Source organism: Silene latifolia, chromosome 6 (genome assembly GCF_048544455.1).
Source record: "Silene latifolia isolate original U9 population chromosome 6, ASM4854445v1, whole genome shotgun sequence".
Lineage (NCBI taxonomy): Eukaryota > Viridiplantae > Streptophyta > Magnoliopsida > Caryophyllales > Caryophyllaceae > Silene > Silene latifolia.
The window spans coordinates 132,363,919-132,380,894 of record NC_133531.1 but is presented as its reverse complement, the minus strand read 5'-3'; the positions used below and the strand labels follow the sequence as shown (position 1 = coordinate 132,380,894).

Here is a 16,976-nt window from a genome sequence, read left to right as displayed (position 1 = left end):
AAATGGCCCAAAAAAAAGTTACCAAATGAGAAATAGATAAATATTCAATGATACACTCCAAAATGGAAATAGATAACTATTGATCGGGACGGAAGGAGTATTATTTTTGTGCCCACTCTTTACGCTTCAGCTACACAACACATATAAGTCATCGTTTTTAACAACATTGCCAAACTTGATTAACTCTCATAATACCAACACTTTTTTTTGTCAATAAAAGCCCTATTTTGGAAACAAGGTGCAAACAACGACACTAATTAAGTAGCCTCGTTTGTTAGTACATTGTGAGTGTTATTTTTTGTTTTCAAAACGTAGAAAGGGAGGCCATGCAAGATGCAAGTATGACATGCAAGTAGACCTCGAGTACCACGTGTTGGTAATGAAACATAATAAGTTTCTTCATGTTTAGCAAGCATTGTACGGAGTATATGCAAATACGTAATGCGGTAATGTTGGTATGGAAAGTCAAGGTTACCAACAAATATGGGGATGCAATTCCACTTCCCTCGCTCTGCACGAGGGCAACACCACCAATATGACTACATCTACATTTTACAACTCAAATTAAAACTCTATAGTTACTCTTATGATGTAAAGTTATTATCCGGCACAATTGATATCGTTATTTTTTTTTGGGTATCAATTAAGACGTAAGGTTAGTACAATATAGTGAGGAATTGGATTTGAATCTGTGACATATTTTCACGAATTCACGATTCAGTCTTAACCACTAGGTTAAGACCTCTTTAATACAATTAATATCATTATTGCTATCATTGAAATGTAATAATGTACTAATGTACGAGTACAACATATTAATGCTTTTTAAGTATCTCCTCGGGAATAATATCACATTGTAAATGAGTATGATTAGTTCATGTGGCACACGTATTATTTTGCAATTGTCTTATCAATTAAAATTTCAAATTGCTTCTTTTATTTCTTTTTATTTATATATAGTTCTCAATTAATTTTGGTGACAGATGAAGTTGAGTTTGATTAATATGCATGTTTCACAAGTTCACGTAAGGTTCTAAAGTTGTTGATATGAAATTAGTGACTGTAATTCCTTCAATCCAAATACTGAGTACGTTGAGTACTCCACCCAGGTCTTTAGTCATGGGCTCTGATACCATGTTAAATTCAACAACGGGCCTGGGCCGCACCCAAACGGAGGAGAAAGAGTCCACAACGTAGGCCCAAGAGGGTTCCACTCTAAAACCAATTGGCGATAGAGAGAGTAGCCCCTTGCCTTATAAAGTGGTAATTTTTCTCCTCTTTTATCAATGTGGGACAATCCTCACATGTGAGAACTTTGGATTTCTTCACAGAGTGAGATATTTCTAAACGAAAGTAAATGATTGACAAGGAGTATTTCGACAAGTCAAACATGACAAATTTCATATTCAAATAATTTGGGCAAATTAAAAGTGATTAAAGCTAACATAGATTGTTCTTTATTCGTTGGTCGTCGATAACAGTGAGAAATTCCTTGTTAAGTGGGCTAGTGAGGATAGAGAAGGCAATGGACCGTGCCGTGTTGGCCCGTCGTGCCTAGCCACAATTTTGGCCTGGCCCGGGTACGGTCAATCGTGCTTTGGGCCGTGCCTTGTCGGCCCGCTTTTGCAACCCCCACCGCCGACCGCCCCTTGGCCCGGGCAAAGTCGTGCCGGACTCGTGCCACCCCTCGTGCTTGGAGTATTTTTAATGGTTTTTTAATTATTTACCTCTAAAATCGTCGTGCCCGTCGTGCTTGGCCCATCGTGCATCGTGTTGGGCCGTGCCTAAGCACAGGGTTTTTGGAATTTTTGCGTCGCGGCCCGCCTCTTACCCGACGTGCCGAACCCGGACCACCTCGTTTTCTTCACCGTATCGGATTCGTGTCGCCAGCCTTGACCCGACCCGAAATGCCTACCCTAAGTGAGGATAACAATAATCTTAGCTTAGATCAAGGAGGTTTGATTGAAAAAACTTTTATGAAATGAAATACTCCCTCCGTCCTGGTCATTCATTATTGTATTTTATTTAGGGGTGTCTCATTAAATTGTTGTTCTTTTTATTTTATGATTGCAATTGATGAACAATTTGGTTATTCACTCTTAATTTATTTTACTTGTAATCTTATAATTAGTCCCCTCTCTTTTCCTTGGTTTTGTGTCAAAAGGTTGAGACAATAAATGACCGGGACAGAAGATTATAATCAAATGGAGATATTTCATTCGTAGTGCAGATCTAAGTAGTGATAAGGAGACAAAGAAAAGATACGAAAAGAGCATTATATGAGGTCTTTTAGACTGAGTGTCCGAGTAGGTGGGAATGAAATATAGCATCATAACACAATTTAAATGATTCACTATGCGTAAGGTTTCATAATCAAGAACTAAAAATTGGCTAATTCAATTCAAGAAAATTTATAATCACCTTCAAATCTTAGTGACAGAGACGATAACGCAAATAATTTTTCCACGTATAGCTTATTGAGGAGCTGAGGTTAGCAAGTATAAGGATTGAAAAAACAATAAAATAAAATTGAAATATTGAGATTTGAGAGGATCGCAAATAATTATGTTCCCCAAAATTGAATACTAGAACCGTCCATTAATTAAGACCAGGAAGTTTATTAGGATGGACAAAGTGACGTATCTAAAGCTAAAAAAAATAAAAAATAGAAATGTTGAGAGTGGGATTTGAACCCACGCCCTTTCGGACCAGAACCTTAATCTGGCGCCTTAGACCAACTCGGCCATCTCAACTTTTTGTGAAATGTCGCTTTTACATGTTATTTGTACAAAAATATAACCGTTGTTTAAAGGCTACATTTAATGCAAATATGTAATCTATGCATTGTAAAAAATTTACGGCATATTATTTTCGACATTGATTGATTTCTATATGTAATTATTAGTGATATTTTGGTTCTCGTGATCTCGTCTTAATTGCTAGTAAGAAATTTGTAACATCATTCGAGAACAAGTCTTTGTATTTATAACTTTTGCATTACATTGTTGACTTCTTGTAGTAATTATACTTCAAATAATCAATTATTACATGTGTTTAATCTGAATTAACATATCAAATTATTAAAAAAAAAATAATAAAAAATAAGACACAATGTTGACATATTGTGACCTTCAAATTTAGGGGTAGAGCAACCAAGTGGCCACTTCGATTTCTTTCTTAATAAAACTTATTGATCCTAAATTCCTAATACAGTTGGATCTTTAATATTAACTTCTTGTTGATATGAACTTTTCTGGAGCATCTTTACTTCCATGTACATGCCATTTATATATCACAATTAAGAATCGAGTAAATCGGATACTAGCAGGTGGTGGTGTCTCATTTTCCATATAAACAATAGTTTAAAAAAAACTAATTAGTTACATTCCTTATTGGTTTGTCCATTTCTAAACTTTTTGTTTAAAATATTTGCTTGTTTGTCTAATTTACTATTACATATTCATAAACTGGTATTTTTAAGTCCAGAAACACATGGAGAATAAAAATGGGTAAAGGGAGTACCTTCCAAGCATCATAACCGTGGCTTGAGGATTAGTCCCGGGAGAGAAGTAAAACGGTTACGCTCTGCACGAGGGCACGACCACGAACATCACCACATCTACAATTACAACTTAACTCTCTCAGTTACGCTTATATAAAACAGTTTTACATGAGTAATATTGTAAAATTAAGTGATTATTTACTTACAAAACCTTAATTAAAATAACTTTCACCCATCATTACTTTTTATAATAAGAGCATTAAAGTCTTTCATTATATGATTTTACAACGTAATATTGTAAAACTGTTTTACGGAAGACTTACGTACTCTTGATATTATTGCTACCGGCCACGCACGTCCGTATCAATTATCTATTTATCTTTACTTTTAACACAATAATCAAAGTAAGGAGAGTGCGTATCATTAAAATTAGATTATTCTTTCCCTAAAAAAAATTTGATTATTCTTTGGTTGTGAACTCAGGTGTCTATCGTCGATAACAGTTATTCTACGTATAGCTTAAATATGGTTATTTATAGCACATGAATAATCGCTAATAAGGTTTCATAATCAAGTACTAAAAATTGACTAATTCAATTCCAATAAAGGATAAAAAAATAGAAATGTTGAGAGTGGGATTTGAACCCACGCCCTTTCGGACCAGAACCTTAATCTGGCGCCTTAGACCAACTCGGCCATCTCAACTTGTTGACAAGTATCGCTTGTACTTGTTATTTGAGCAATGTTTTTTTTTTTTTTTTTTTTTTGAAAGAGTTATTTGAGCAAAGTTATAACCGTTGTTTAAAGGCAACAGTTGCTGCAAATAACCGTTGTTATTTTCGACATTGTTTGATTTCTATATGTAATTATTAGTGATATTTTTGGTTCTCATCGAATTAATTTGCGCAGTTTCTTAATCGCTAGTAAAAAATTTGTAATTGCGCAGTTTCTTAATCGCTAGTAAAAAATTTGTAACATTATCCATATCCGATAACAAGTCTTCGTATTTATAACGTTTGCATTACATTGTTGACTTCTTGTAGTAATTATACTTCAAATAATCAATTATTACATGTATTTAATCTGAATTAACATATCAGATTATTAAAAAAAAGAAAAAAAAAAAGAGAAATTAGACACAATGTTGACATATTGTGACCTTCAAATTTAGGGCTACAGCAACCAAAAATGGCCACTTCGATTTCTTTCTTAATAACTTATTGATCCTAATACGGTTGAACCGTTAATATTAATTTCTTGTTGATGATCTTTTCTGGAGCAGCTTTATTCCCATGTACCTGCCAATTATATATACATCACAATTGTAAGAATTGAGTAAGTCGGATACTTGCAGGTGATGTCATCTCATTTTCTATATATCAATAGTTAAAAGCAAAACTAAATTAATTACGTCAAATTCTATTTCAACTAAGTTCAATTCAATTTTTAACTAAGAAAGGGAAAAAAAAGTCAAATAATGTTAATCCGTTGAAATAATCAAAAGAAATGAATTATATTCCGTGTTTTATCGCCTAATAAAACACGGAGTATAAAAATGGGTAAAGGGCGTACCTTCCAAGCATCATAACAGTGGCTTGAGGATTAGTCCCGGGAGAGAAGTAAAACGTAGAGCCATCAATAACCCTCAATTTATCGGTACCAAAGACCTTATAATTAAAGTCGACGACACGCATAAGTTGACAACCACCATGGTAATGCCATATAGTCATGACAGTGTCCCTACAATATTCCTCCAAGGAAGTTGTCACATTAGAATGGTGTGGTAACAAGTTTAAGGGTGTACTAGCCGTTAAATTGAGAAGTGCTTGAATTGAAGTGTCTTGGTACTTAAACTTTGAAAATGCTTTGGAGTTTATTACTTTCTCTATGGTTTGGATCCCTTGGACACACCTCTTTAGGTCATTTGGGTCTTGAAAGTAATTGAATGTTACCGCCGGGTTGTCACTCGGGTTCTTGGATTGGAGTCGTAGGTAACCCGTTGAGATTGGACCCAAGATTTTCTCGATTATGAAGCCGCCCTGGAAGGCTATGTCCGGTAGCTTGGACATTAGGTCTATCGCCTTTGCTAGGGCCTCTGGTGTTCTTTGCTTCGGTGGTAATGATGAAAGTTGTCCTATCTGCATGATGATCAAACTATAAATACACTTCTTTGACAATATATCTTTGCTTTATTTTCTTCTCACAAATAGTAAACGTATACTATTCACTGACACAGAAAAAATGTCTGTTTTTCATTTGTAAGAAGGACATTGTACTCGTACTAAATAATTAGTTCAATCATCCATTCACCTTATAAGCACTTTTTTTTTCTAAAACTTGGTATCAAAAGGACAATGTCGCTTTATAATTTGTCAAATTTTAGTTCATATCGATTTTATTAAGAAAATTAACTTAAATATAAAGTATCTTACAGTCTAGCATTTTTTATTTCTCGTAAAACGTGTATATTCACCATTAAAAGTTTTTCGATCTATATTTTAATCAACCAAACTCCGAATCTTAACTCTGTCATCGTGAATAACTCATCGATATCCCATAATCGTGTATCGAAACATACCTTAGGAGAGAACATCCCAAAGTCTCTAGCCTTAACATCACCACCAAAGTTTTCACCACTAGCAGCCTCAATATAACTTCCAAAGTTAGTAATACCAACCACTTGAATTAGTGAAACTTCAACAGGCAAAGGAGACGGAATGTAAATTGCATTCATTGGATTATCTGACATTCCTTGACCAACCTCACTGTTGTCCAACACAACGGTAATATTATGGGCTTTAAGATGATCTTTTGGGCCAACTCCACTTAGCATCAATATTTGTGGGCTTCCAAGTGCTCCTGCTGCTAATATTACCTCGTTGTTTGGCCCTGGACTTAAGTATGCCTTGTGTTGGATCCCGGTTTCGTCGGTGAATATTACTCCGTAGGCTTGTGGGCTATCGACTCCTGTTATTGTCCGAGTCCAATCATAAGTAAGAGAGACGTTGCAAATTGGTCATTCAGGTCGAGTTAGGGTCGGGACACTTTGGATCGCGTCATTTATCGGGACGAGCCACTCTAAATAGGATCATTTATCGTGAAGGGTCGAGTCACTTCGGATCCCATCAATTATCGGGACGGGCTACTCTGAATCGGGTCATTTTACTCATTTATCGTGAAGGGTCGTTTAGGTCATTTTTAGTCAAGATTTTGCTTAAAACAAGTCATTTCGAGTCATTTCAGATCTACTGTGAGTTTTTTGGGTCGTTTTTGGTCAGATCATTTTCGATCGGGTCATTTTCGTTTAGGTTACTTGTAGTCAGGATTTTGCTTAAAATAAGTCACTTCGAGTCATTTTAGGTCTATTGGGTTATTTCCGATCATTTCAGGCCGAGTCATTTTCAAATTGGGTTAGTTCGGGTCACACTTCGGATCGCGTCATTTATCGGGACGGGCCACTCTGAATCGGGTCATTTTACTCTTTTATATGGAAGGGGCGTTTAGGTCACTTTTAGTCAATATTTTGCTTAAAATAAGTCATTTGAAGTTATTTCAAGTCTACTGGGTTATTTCGGGTCGTTTTCGGCCAGGTCATTTTCGATCTAGGTCATTTTGGTTTAGGTCACTTTGAGTCAAGATTTTGCTTAAAATGAGTCATTTCGAGTCATTTTGGATCTATTGGATTATTTCCGGTCATTTCAGGTCGGGTCATTTTCAAATTGGGTCAGTTCGTGTCACACTTTTCGAGTCAATTTTAAATCTCGGGCCAGTCTTATTTGATCGGTTCAGCTTTGTGAGGTCTACACAAAGCTAAATTAATGAAATTGAGAGATATGCATGGACTTATGACATACCTTTGGTCTTGAACATGATTTTGTGGACGGTAGCATGCAAGAGCACGTCAATATTAGTAGCATTAGCGTACCCCAACAAATCAGCAGCCGTATGTCTATTACCATCTTGATCAAATATGCTCCCACCAACTTTAGTCCCACTTACATGTTCATACGTAAACCCATTGTATGGCACCACCCCGGCCTCCATCAACCCGTCCCTCACGGCCGACTGCCACGCCTTCATCGGCGGCTCAAACGCCACCACGTCCTCCACCCACCCGTATGACTCGTTTACTAGGTATGGGTCCCACCTCGAGGCTATGATGTGTTCCCTATCGGCCCTGGTGTAAAACCCTGCATTCAGACAGGATCCACCCCCGAGGACTCTGGCTCTGGCGTTGATGACCCCGTCCTCAGAGATGAACCTCTGAGCGGGGGATGATGGGCTTGGGTCGGACATGGGTCTACCGAATGAGGATAAGAGGGTTATGTTTGGATTGCCATAGGGTGCACCGCCTCGCTCCAAGAGTAAAACGGAGGCGTTTTGGGAGAGGGTGGCTGCTAAGGGACAACCGGAGGTTCCGCCTCCTATGACTATGTAGTCGTAGTAGGATCGTGGTGGTGCGGTGGCTGCGTTGCGTAGGAAGCTGAAGTTTGGAGCTAAAATAGAGTAAACATTAACAAAAACTCGTGTTAGGAAAATGAGTTTGTACCATCCGATATGCTAAAAATTTCAGGTTTAACCGCTTTTATTATTAAAAATTAGATATAACTATACGAGTATGATAATAAGTTATAAGACCGAAATTCTTTTTAATTTTATACTATAATAAAGAGGTGATATACTCGTACATGACATAAATATACAGATATATCAATGTATATCACTTCTTACAAGCAAGTAGTAGTATACTAGTATATCACTTTTTAAATTTAAAAAGAAAAAAAATGAACATAGTTACATAACATTACTAGTCTACTAAAGTTTTACATATATGAAAAATGGTGACAAACTAAAGGAAGAGTTTAAAAATATATGAATAGCGTGTTGTTAATCTCACCTGTCTCGGAGGCACAGAACCCAAAGAAGAAGCTGAAAACGGCGACAAGTATGAATCTGGACGAACTAAAGTCGTGTATAAGTGGATTAACCATTTTGTATTGAAATGTACCTTTTTTTTTAAAAAAAAAAAAATGCAACCAAGGATGATTAGTTGAAGTGAGAGTGGTAGGGAAGTAGTGAAGTAACACTTAATATTTGAAGCTTAAAATTGGTACACTAAATCAACTAACACTTAGTAGTTTATATACACAAGAAAAACCCAAGAAAAGAGGGTTAATTAATACGTAAAAAATAACGATAAATTTGGAAGGCAAAAGAATTGTTACCTCCCCGAAGATGATGCATTCACGCCTCCCTTATTAATATCAACCCACCCCAAAGTTTTTAGGCAATTTAATCGATAGTGTCACATTGCACTATCAACAATAAACTCACATTTTGTGAGTGTAATTTATATAAAATTTATTTTATGATATATCATGTAAATGACAACTACATTATGACCTACCACAAGATTATTCAAAAGTTTATAATTAGTGGAGTTGAGATTAATTAAAAGAATTGATAATGGTGATTGTTTATATTAATAATAATTAAGCGCTTTTCTTTACGTAGACTCTTACGTAAGAAGTTACTTAGTGTTGGTGAAGTTTTTCATGTGTTGGTACATTTGTAAAATCAGCAAGTCCAATATCAGATGAGTGGTATATGTAAAAATTAACGTTAACCATCGTATATGTAAAAATTACTACGGCTTTTGATTTATGCCACCAGTTTATTGTTACGGTGACAATTTTATTTATAACTTTTTATCAATAAATAGTCAAACTTTAATTATAAAATGGTGACATTTTTCAATTTGGGTTGTAAAATAGTTTTAGGATGAATGACATCTAATTAGAGGTAATAAGGTGCTCATAAGTTGGGACGAATGGAGGCTAGTGTAATTCAAAATGTGTGTCCAAAATATTTTCAAGTTGGAGATAGCAATTACGTCAACAAATTTTCTAATGTGTGTCGTAAAAGACAAGTAAACGTAATTTTAAAAGTAAAGTATGACATTAAATATCTCACTAGAAATTGAAAATTAATTTAATTAATTTTCCATGATATGCTGCATATCACACTTGAATTGCAAATATTATCACCAGCTCAATGCCAATTAGGCCTATTTTTATAGTATGCACAACAAAAATTATGAAATGGGAGAACTGAACTACTGTAATACACAAGAATAGAACAAGATTTCTCAAAAAATAAAAAATTGGGAAGAAGAAACAAATGAAGATGTTTTGCATCAGGATCTGTTCAGTAAAGAGTGTTGTAGGTGCAACAGGTTGCAATTATGGATCCGATACATATGAGAAGCGAAGGGAGAAGGGTCAAATTCAGTAGGTTGCGTACACCCATAAGCCCTATCAAAGTGATGGTCGCATCTGCAACCACTCTCGCTAGAGTCCCTGCTTCAGTTGACAGCAATCCACCATTGTACGTTCCTCGTGATAGCCTCGATGACATAACTCGAGATAGAAGGGACAAGTTTACTCCTGTGTGACGAAATCAGATAATTATTATCAAATATAATAATCAGAGGTGCTCTAGTGACCAAACAAGGATTCCTTTCTCTGCAATATATACAGGATTCCCGCAAACTCTAAATACCGTATGCAGTTAAGAGGATCGTAAATTCACCATCTTCTGCTATAAAAAATAATTGTTCACTGCTGCTATATTAATCAGAATTACTCCGATAAGCCTATATGCGCAGTGGCTGAAGCCAGCTCGCTAGTCACTACTAGCTTCAACTTTAAAAACTCTGAATTAATAACTTCAATTTGTTTTTGTTTTGCGGTGTCCCTACACTATAAATCCTCATTATAAGAAAGGGTTCTCGTATCTAAAATCTCAAGTCATGCTAGTCCGGCACATTGATTCTGTACCAGAGTCCAAGTAACATAATAGTGTAGGTGACTGTGCCTGGTAATGCTTAATGTAGATCAGTATAAGACTATAAGCAATGAAAAAGACACAATTCAGAGAGAGCTTCAGAGAACCTTACCTTCTAGAACTTCAGCAGAGACGAACATAACCAGTCCCGAGACGACATATTGAGGAACAGAATATGGAATGAAAAGATTGAAGCTCAAGACAATTCCTATTAGAACCACCACCTCAGATACTAGTAAAATTTGCCTGCAATTAGAAATCAACAGAACCAGTCAAATTTAGTAACTGGAAAGAATATCTCATCGATAAAGTGATACACAACTCCAGCACATCATAGCAGCTGATCACAATAATAATCTATCTGCATCACACCATTTTTCAGTAGGTAATCATTACTAGGGTACATTACATACAGAAAATACCCAATAGATGGCAAACATTATATCAGGGTAAATGCCAGCTTCGTTGTTGGATGATAGCAATGATACTCTTTTCGTCATTGTCAACTTCAGTAAAAAGGTAAATTATACTATAGATCATTGGCTGGCAGTAAAGCAATAAAAGATGGATTAATCGATTCAAAAATCAAAGAAAAGAAACAGTGATCACCTCTCCTGAAACATGTTACTGATGTAGCTCCCAACAACAATATTCACTGGAAGTACAGTCAGACCAAGGCAAGCAAGAAAAATGGCAACTGAGCTTGTAGACCAGCCAAAATAGTATGTTGTAATAACACTAGATTCTGACAGTAGGATTTCCATTGCGTATTTGAGCATGAAATATATCAACAATTGGACCTGGAAACATCAGAAATGCATTAAGCAAGCATCAGTGATACCCGAGACAAGATTGCTTCTTTAGCTTTATCATAACTTATGCAAATCAACGACGATACAAAATTCAAATAAGTCAGAAGGTCTGCATAAGGTATTAGTTAATACAGCGTACACTAAGGGTTTTAGTTTGATATTACGGATTCCATATGGTACTGGAACTCAGGCAGCAATTGAGCGTTGATATCACTTAAAAAATGTAGTATAATGTTCTACTAAAAGAAACGATACTTGGCTGATAGAGATGCAGAGCAGAAGATAGACAGAAAACAGTGCAATATCTAAGTTTTAGCAGCTGCAGATCTACCAGTATGATTACTTACCTTTACAGAAGGAGTGAGTAATCTATAAGCTGCTCCAATCGAATTCACGGGTTTACGGGAATCTTCTATGGCTTCTTCACTCTCATCACAGTCTACATCACCATCATCATCATCTTCATTTTCCTTTTCTACTGAAGTGATCTCATTTCTCTCTGATGTTAAAAGCAACGGTTGCTTAAGACCTTTCTCCATTGCATCTTTTTGCTTTGTTTCTGCCATAAGAAACAAAACAAAAATGTTTCTTAATATATAAACTTGCCAAAAACTTTAGGCAGACAATTACAATGAACTAATTATAACGACATGGAAAAAAACTTGGAAACCATTTTATCCAATAAAATCTCCTTCAACATCCACAAGTTCAGTCAGATGCGTCACACATGGCAAACTGACAGCATCAGGTACAAAATATATATGCGTGATAAAATTGCTTTAGCGGCCCAAAACCTTACAAATTATTTGATCCAGGAGACGAAGTGTTAATACTGACATCAAGTTTATTCGATATGCATGATAGACGTATATAAAAAAGATATCTATCTAAGTTATACCATAAAACAATTGGGAAGGAAGATAAAACTTAAAAATTCAATATCAACATATAACACTAATCTCTAGTCACCATTTAAAAAATATAACACCAGTCTTCTCATTCATCACCAGTTAATAATAATTTCAATAGTTTATATCTTTATCTCAAAAACCACGCCATCTCACGTAAAGGTTTTTAACAAATCAATCGCATTTGCTGCAGAAAAAAAGGCAAACGGACTGTTTGAACTCAGAAATCCCCTAACTTTGTTTGTTGGAAATGTAAAAGCATTCAATCAGTAAATCATACCTGCTTTAGCCACTTCTTCAACGTCATCTTCCACTTGTGCAGGTTCTACGAATGCAAACCATAGCCAAACTAAATAAAGTAGCCAGGCAACCGCCATAACCCAACCAGGCAAAGTATCCTGGTTGAAGGTCAAGTTGAAAAGCCTAAACTTTATTTGGAGTAAACCAGCTAGAGCAGGACCACAAGCCATTCCAAGGGCACTAGCACTGACAAAACCAGCTGACGCTTGCATTCGTATCTTTAGGGGAACACAATCACTAATGTACCTCCGATTCACTGCTCTGGCTGATCCCAATCTACAAAATCGGAAATACAACTCTGCTAAGCATTTTAAGAACTTTATATATGCAAGACAAACAATAGAGAACAAATTTATGTATCTCGTATAATATACAGCAAATGCGTTTTAACAAATCAAAGCAGAGAAGTGATCTTAACGTACCCACAAAATAATCGACCAATCAAAAGAATCCATATTGAGTTGAAATCATATGCAAGTGCATATAAGGTGTTACCCACAAAAAGAATAATGCTGCTGAAAATAAGAGGCTTGAAGTATGATCTGTTTGACCAAGCACTGAAGTACACTGAAGAGAATACTTGTGCGACAGCCATCGCTCCAATAACAATACCACAAACAGTTGCAGCAGCACCAAGACTCATAGAGTAATCATCAGCTGTTGGTACGATAATATATGTATTGACCATATACAAAAATGTGTTTGCCAAGTTCAATATGAGCGACATGAAATTGTATCTTTTATCGTCTATCTGCTCCTCAACTGGACTAGGCAGTATATCCTCATGCAGGATAAGTGCATGTTGTGCCATAAATGACAGGAAATTTGTTGAGTTGCTCAACCTATCTACAGCGCATTTCATTGAATCGATGACAGGATCCTGCAGTGATTATCATTCATGCAGTCTAAAGTTAAAAATCAAGAGAGGAAAGTTTTTGCTTAGACCACAAAACTGACAAATAGTCCAAAACTAAGGCCTCCAAAGTGAAATATGAGAAACCTTTGGGTACCAAAGTGAAATAAGCTGAAGCATGAGTGCGCCAAATTAACAAAATAATTCAAAAGATTTATAATGAAACTAAACCAGTAGAATATAGTAAGAGAAATATGAATAGGTTGAAGCAAAAACCTGAAGGGCTAGAGACGGCTGATCATAAATTGACAAATAACTTCCTTGACGCTCCTGTAAGTCTCCCAAATTGCGAGTTATGGCTCCCACAACTGCTCCTATTCCCTGTATTTGCACTCCAGTGAGGAAAATGATTGAAACGAAAGATGGTTCATACGTCATGGAATAGCTAGGGTACTTGTTAGACAAATGAGTCAGCCTATACATCTTATTTAGATATCTTACCACATGCTTGAACACTTGCTGCAGCTGGGAGTAAGGGTGATTGGCACGCGTCTTCACATAGTAATCAGTAAAACGATAACCAAATCTTTTGTCAAACTTCTTGAGAATCTTACGAAGACCAATAGCATTGATCTCAACGAAGTACAAAAGCTTCAAAAGATCCGACCCAGCTTCTCTATATGCTTCCCGTAATTGAGATATTTTGGCTATGTCAGGCTGGTTTTCAGGAGAATTGTGCTCCTCTCCAAGTTTGGCTAACCGTCCAGCTAGTACCCCTTGTTGTTCTAACAGGAACAGAACTGTCTTTTCGATCTAAACAACAAAAGATGAAACATTAATGAAACAACAGCAGCATTACTTCATGACGATGTAAGGGGGATGAGGTGTACTTAACCTTTACCCTCTTATGAAAATAGTCAAAACACAAAGAGGTTGTTTCTGGATAACCCCTTCAGGAAACTCTGTCGATAATTGCATCAACCAACAATGCTTCAAAATACATGAAGTGCGGACATTTTAATGAGCTATTTTGCTTTATCCCGTGATATTTTAAAGCCAAAGGACATTGAAAGTTCAAACTCCATTGGGCATGGATATAAAAGCAGAAGAATATAATGCTTTAAAGAAGTAGGATGTGTCACAACTCTGAGCATATTTTTTTACCTGGCTGTCCAGCATCCTTGAGAAGTCTTTAAGAACTTGTCTGCGATCCAGTGATTTATTCTCTATTTGTTGAGCATATTGTTTGACTCTTTTTTTCATTAATTTGTAGTTGATATAATACCTGAAACCAACGACAGAACCTGACACAGTAAATTTCAAGCCTCTTGAGATAACATAGGCTACTAAATTGGCACAGCCGTTATTCGAGTAGAATGAATCCTAAAAAGGTCATGTGAATAGAATTTATGAATTTGATAGCACATGTCATGAGATCAACATGACAAATTTCAAGTTAGAAGTAGCGAAAAGGATGCCTTTGCTTACTCCTGATACCCCTAACTTCCGAGCATAAAGCTCTTGCAAAAGCCTATCTATCTCACTATTTTCGATTCGTTTATCTTAAGGCGTGATGACAAAAGAAAAGACAGTTTCTTTAGTTTTCCAAAAGCCTTATTCTCCTCGGCCTTCTCATGTGACTGCATGATGAGACATCAATTTTTTCGATACCTTGTGCCTAAACTTTTGCATTTCCTTTCCATAACTGTTTAACACTCGGCAGCTAGACTTCATTATGAACGGATAATATCTATATGAGAACAAGAATCACAATTCACAACTAGAACCATTGCGGAACTAAGGCTCTATTGTTATTGATAATTGTTCTTTCTGTCTTTTCTGTAGATTCTCTTCACACTATTATCTTTTTTGCCTGTCTGTTGTACTTCCTACTTTGATCCTCTTTTTCTCTCTACTTTTCATCTTTTTAATTCACAATAATTAACGTCAGCCCCGAACCATTGCGGAACTAAGGCTCTATTGTTATTGATACTTGATCCTTTAGGGCGACATCATTACCAGAAACTTGAGCTGAAACACAACTTAACTGAACTACTGATAACTGTAACCTTATAACGAGTTATCAGAAGTAATTGTCGTTTCACCCAAATTCTAGCAAACATCTTCTATATACATGCATGTATATTGCACAATGTAAGGCCTAGTGCCTCAAAAGATCCAACGAAAATCCAAAGAGCCTATTTCCGAATAACCCATAATAAAAATTGCATACAATACGAAAACATAAAAGCAAAACAACAAATGATATGTAATGTACCCTTGCCATTCTTGAATCTGCCTTTCTTTCATCTTTTTCCCAAACGCAACCATCTTGAAAGATCTGTCCAACAATTAGAAGTCAAAATATCGAAAATTTTAGTATTTAACAGTACCAAAAACACGGCAATGCAGTGAAATGAACAACTCAAATCACTAAACCAAATTGCCAAAAACTCAAAACCTTACCAAACCAATGCATAAACTATCGAAACAAAACGTTAATAACCCGTCTCACTAAACAAAGAATAGAGAGTAATGCGCACATACACCAGATCCCAGTCTCACGGCTAATTATAACATGTCACACGTTGAAGCTGTCAACAAGTTAATCGCACGAAACGCAATAATTCTACTACAAGATGGCATCTCACACTCCTTCATATGGTTGACAATCATTAAAAACAGACTTAAAATATACAGAATTTCATAACTTCATACTTTTTTAATCATATTATACGGAGTATTATTCCATACTCGTGTTAAAATTCTTATAACCGACAACGCCACCATTAATCTCCATATCTTCTAGAATTGTATTTGTCAGACACATCAAAATTATATTAAACTGACTGGTCTTAGGGAATTTCCGATGGTTTATCCGATTTTTCATCATAATTAAACTCTTAATTTCATTATCAAGAGATTTTGACATCTTCACAGCTAATTTAACAGCACATCACCTACTTTAATCTAATCAATACAAGTTGCGGAACGTGGATTTATAGTTAGGGGACGAATAATTAGTAGGATTCATAACGCCACTCGCGCCAAAGAGTTTCATAAGTGATCAGTGGCGGAGCTTAAGGGGGCGGAAGAGTAATAATATAAGGGAAACTCAAAAAAAAAAAATCGAAAAATTAATTAAAATTTTCGAACTTTTCATTTTTCAGCGGGAGCGGACGCTCCTGCTAGCCCCCTAGCTCCACCACTGGAGAGTGAATGAGTGATGCCTATGTATACCAATAAAAAAAAATCGGAAATTTTAACTAAAAACTGCGCGGAGTAAATTTGTAGGGAGCGACTGCTCCTGCTAACCCCGAATTCCGCTACTGATTAACCTAAAGAACTATACTTTTAATATTATACGCTACGGAAAATAAAAATCATATTAAAAAAGACATTAATCAATGAAATGAATGATGAATATGGAATAGAAAAGATTAACCTGGAAAGGAGAAGGATATGACGAAGAGATTAACGATGAAGAGGAAATAGAATTAAATGATTATGATTAAGAAAATTTAAAGAGGAAAAATAATTAAATTAAACAAAAACCTAGAATTTAGGAATGACCGTTGCACTTTCTTGAGGGATTTTTGTAACTGATTTGAGTTCGCGGCTAAATATATGGGCGGAGAGAATGTGAAAGGAAGTTGATGTTTTGAACAATAAACTTCGAATGTAAAGCGGTTTTATATAAGAAGTTTGTAAAAAAGATACGTAATAATTAATATTTCACTTGTGTAAAGCGATTT

At 35.9% G+C, this 16,976-nt stretch overlaps 2 protein-coding genes and 2 non-coding genes across 7 annotated transcripts in view; all 4 read right to left on the bottom strand.

Moving 5' to 3' along the window:
• LOC141587301 (SPX domain-containing membrane protein At4g22990-like) overlaps positions 1-16,976 on the bottom strand; it is a 189,991-nt gene that overhangs the window by 156,090 nt on the left and 16,925 nt on the right. Inside the window, exons 1-11 of one of the 4 annotated variants that reach the window (XR_012519741.1) lie at positions 16,777-16,871; positions 15,500-15,562; positions 14,386-14,506; positions 13,723-14,034; positions 13,498-13,602; positions 12,791-13,248; positions 12,349-12,644; positions 11,508-11,719; positions 10,958-11,148; positions 10,461-10,594; positions 9,527-9,948 (exon numbers count right to left, since the gene is read on the bottom strand). Coding sequence is in view for 3 of the 4 variants with exons in the window: in XM_074408751.1 (XP_074264852.1) it covers positions 9,710-9,948; positions 10,461-10,594; positions 10,958-11,148; positions 11,508-11,719; positions 12,349-12,644; positions 12,791-13,248; positions 13,498-13,602; positions 13,723-14,034; positions 14,386-14,506; positions 15,500-15,552 (2,121 nt within the window). In the remaining variant the exon portion in view is untranslated. Of the gene's footprint in view, positions 1-9,477; positions 9,949-10,460; positions 10,595-10,957; positions 11,149-11,507; positions 11,720-12,348; positions 12,645-12,790; positions 13,249-13,497; positions 13,603-13,722; positions 14,035-14,385; positions 14,507-15,499; positions 15,563-16,666; positions 16,880-16,976 lie in introns of those variants that run through there. The other 3 variants (XM_074408751.1, XM_074408753.1, XM_074408752.1) reach the window with 3 other exon arrangements.
• TRNAL-AAG (transfer RNA leucine (anticodon AAG)) lies at positions 2,673-2,753 on the bottom strand. Its single transcript has one exon. It is a non-coding gene; the product is annotated as a tRNA-Leu (tRNA).
• TRNAL-AAG (transfer RNA leucine (anticodon AAG)) lies at positions 4,127-4,207 on the bottom strand. The gene has a single exon. It is a non-coding gene; the product is annotated as a tRNA-Leu (tRNA).
• On the bottom strand, positions 4,474-8,601 carry LOC141587298 (protein HOTHEAD-like). Its single transcript, XM_074408748.1, has 5 exons — positions 8,400-8,601; positions 7,357-7,998; positions 6,081-6,469; positions 5,075-5,640; positions 4,474-4,800 (listed from the first exon to the last, which is right to left on the bottom strand). Exons 1-5 carry the CDS (start codon positions 8,491-8,493, stop codon positions 4,752-4,754), a joined length of 1,740 nt encoding a protein of 579 aa, XP_074264849.1. The 5' UTR covers positions 8,494-8,601; the 3' UTR covers positions 4,474-4,751.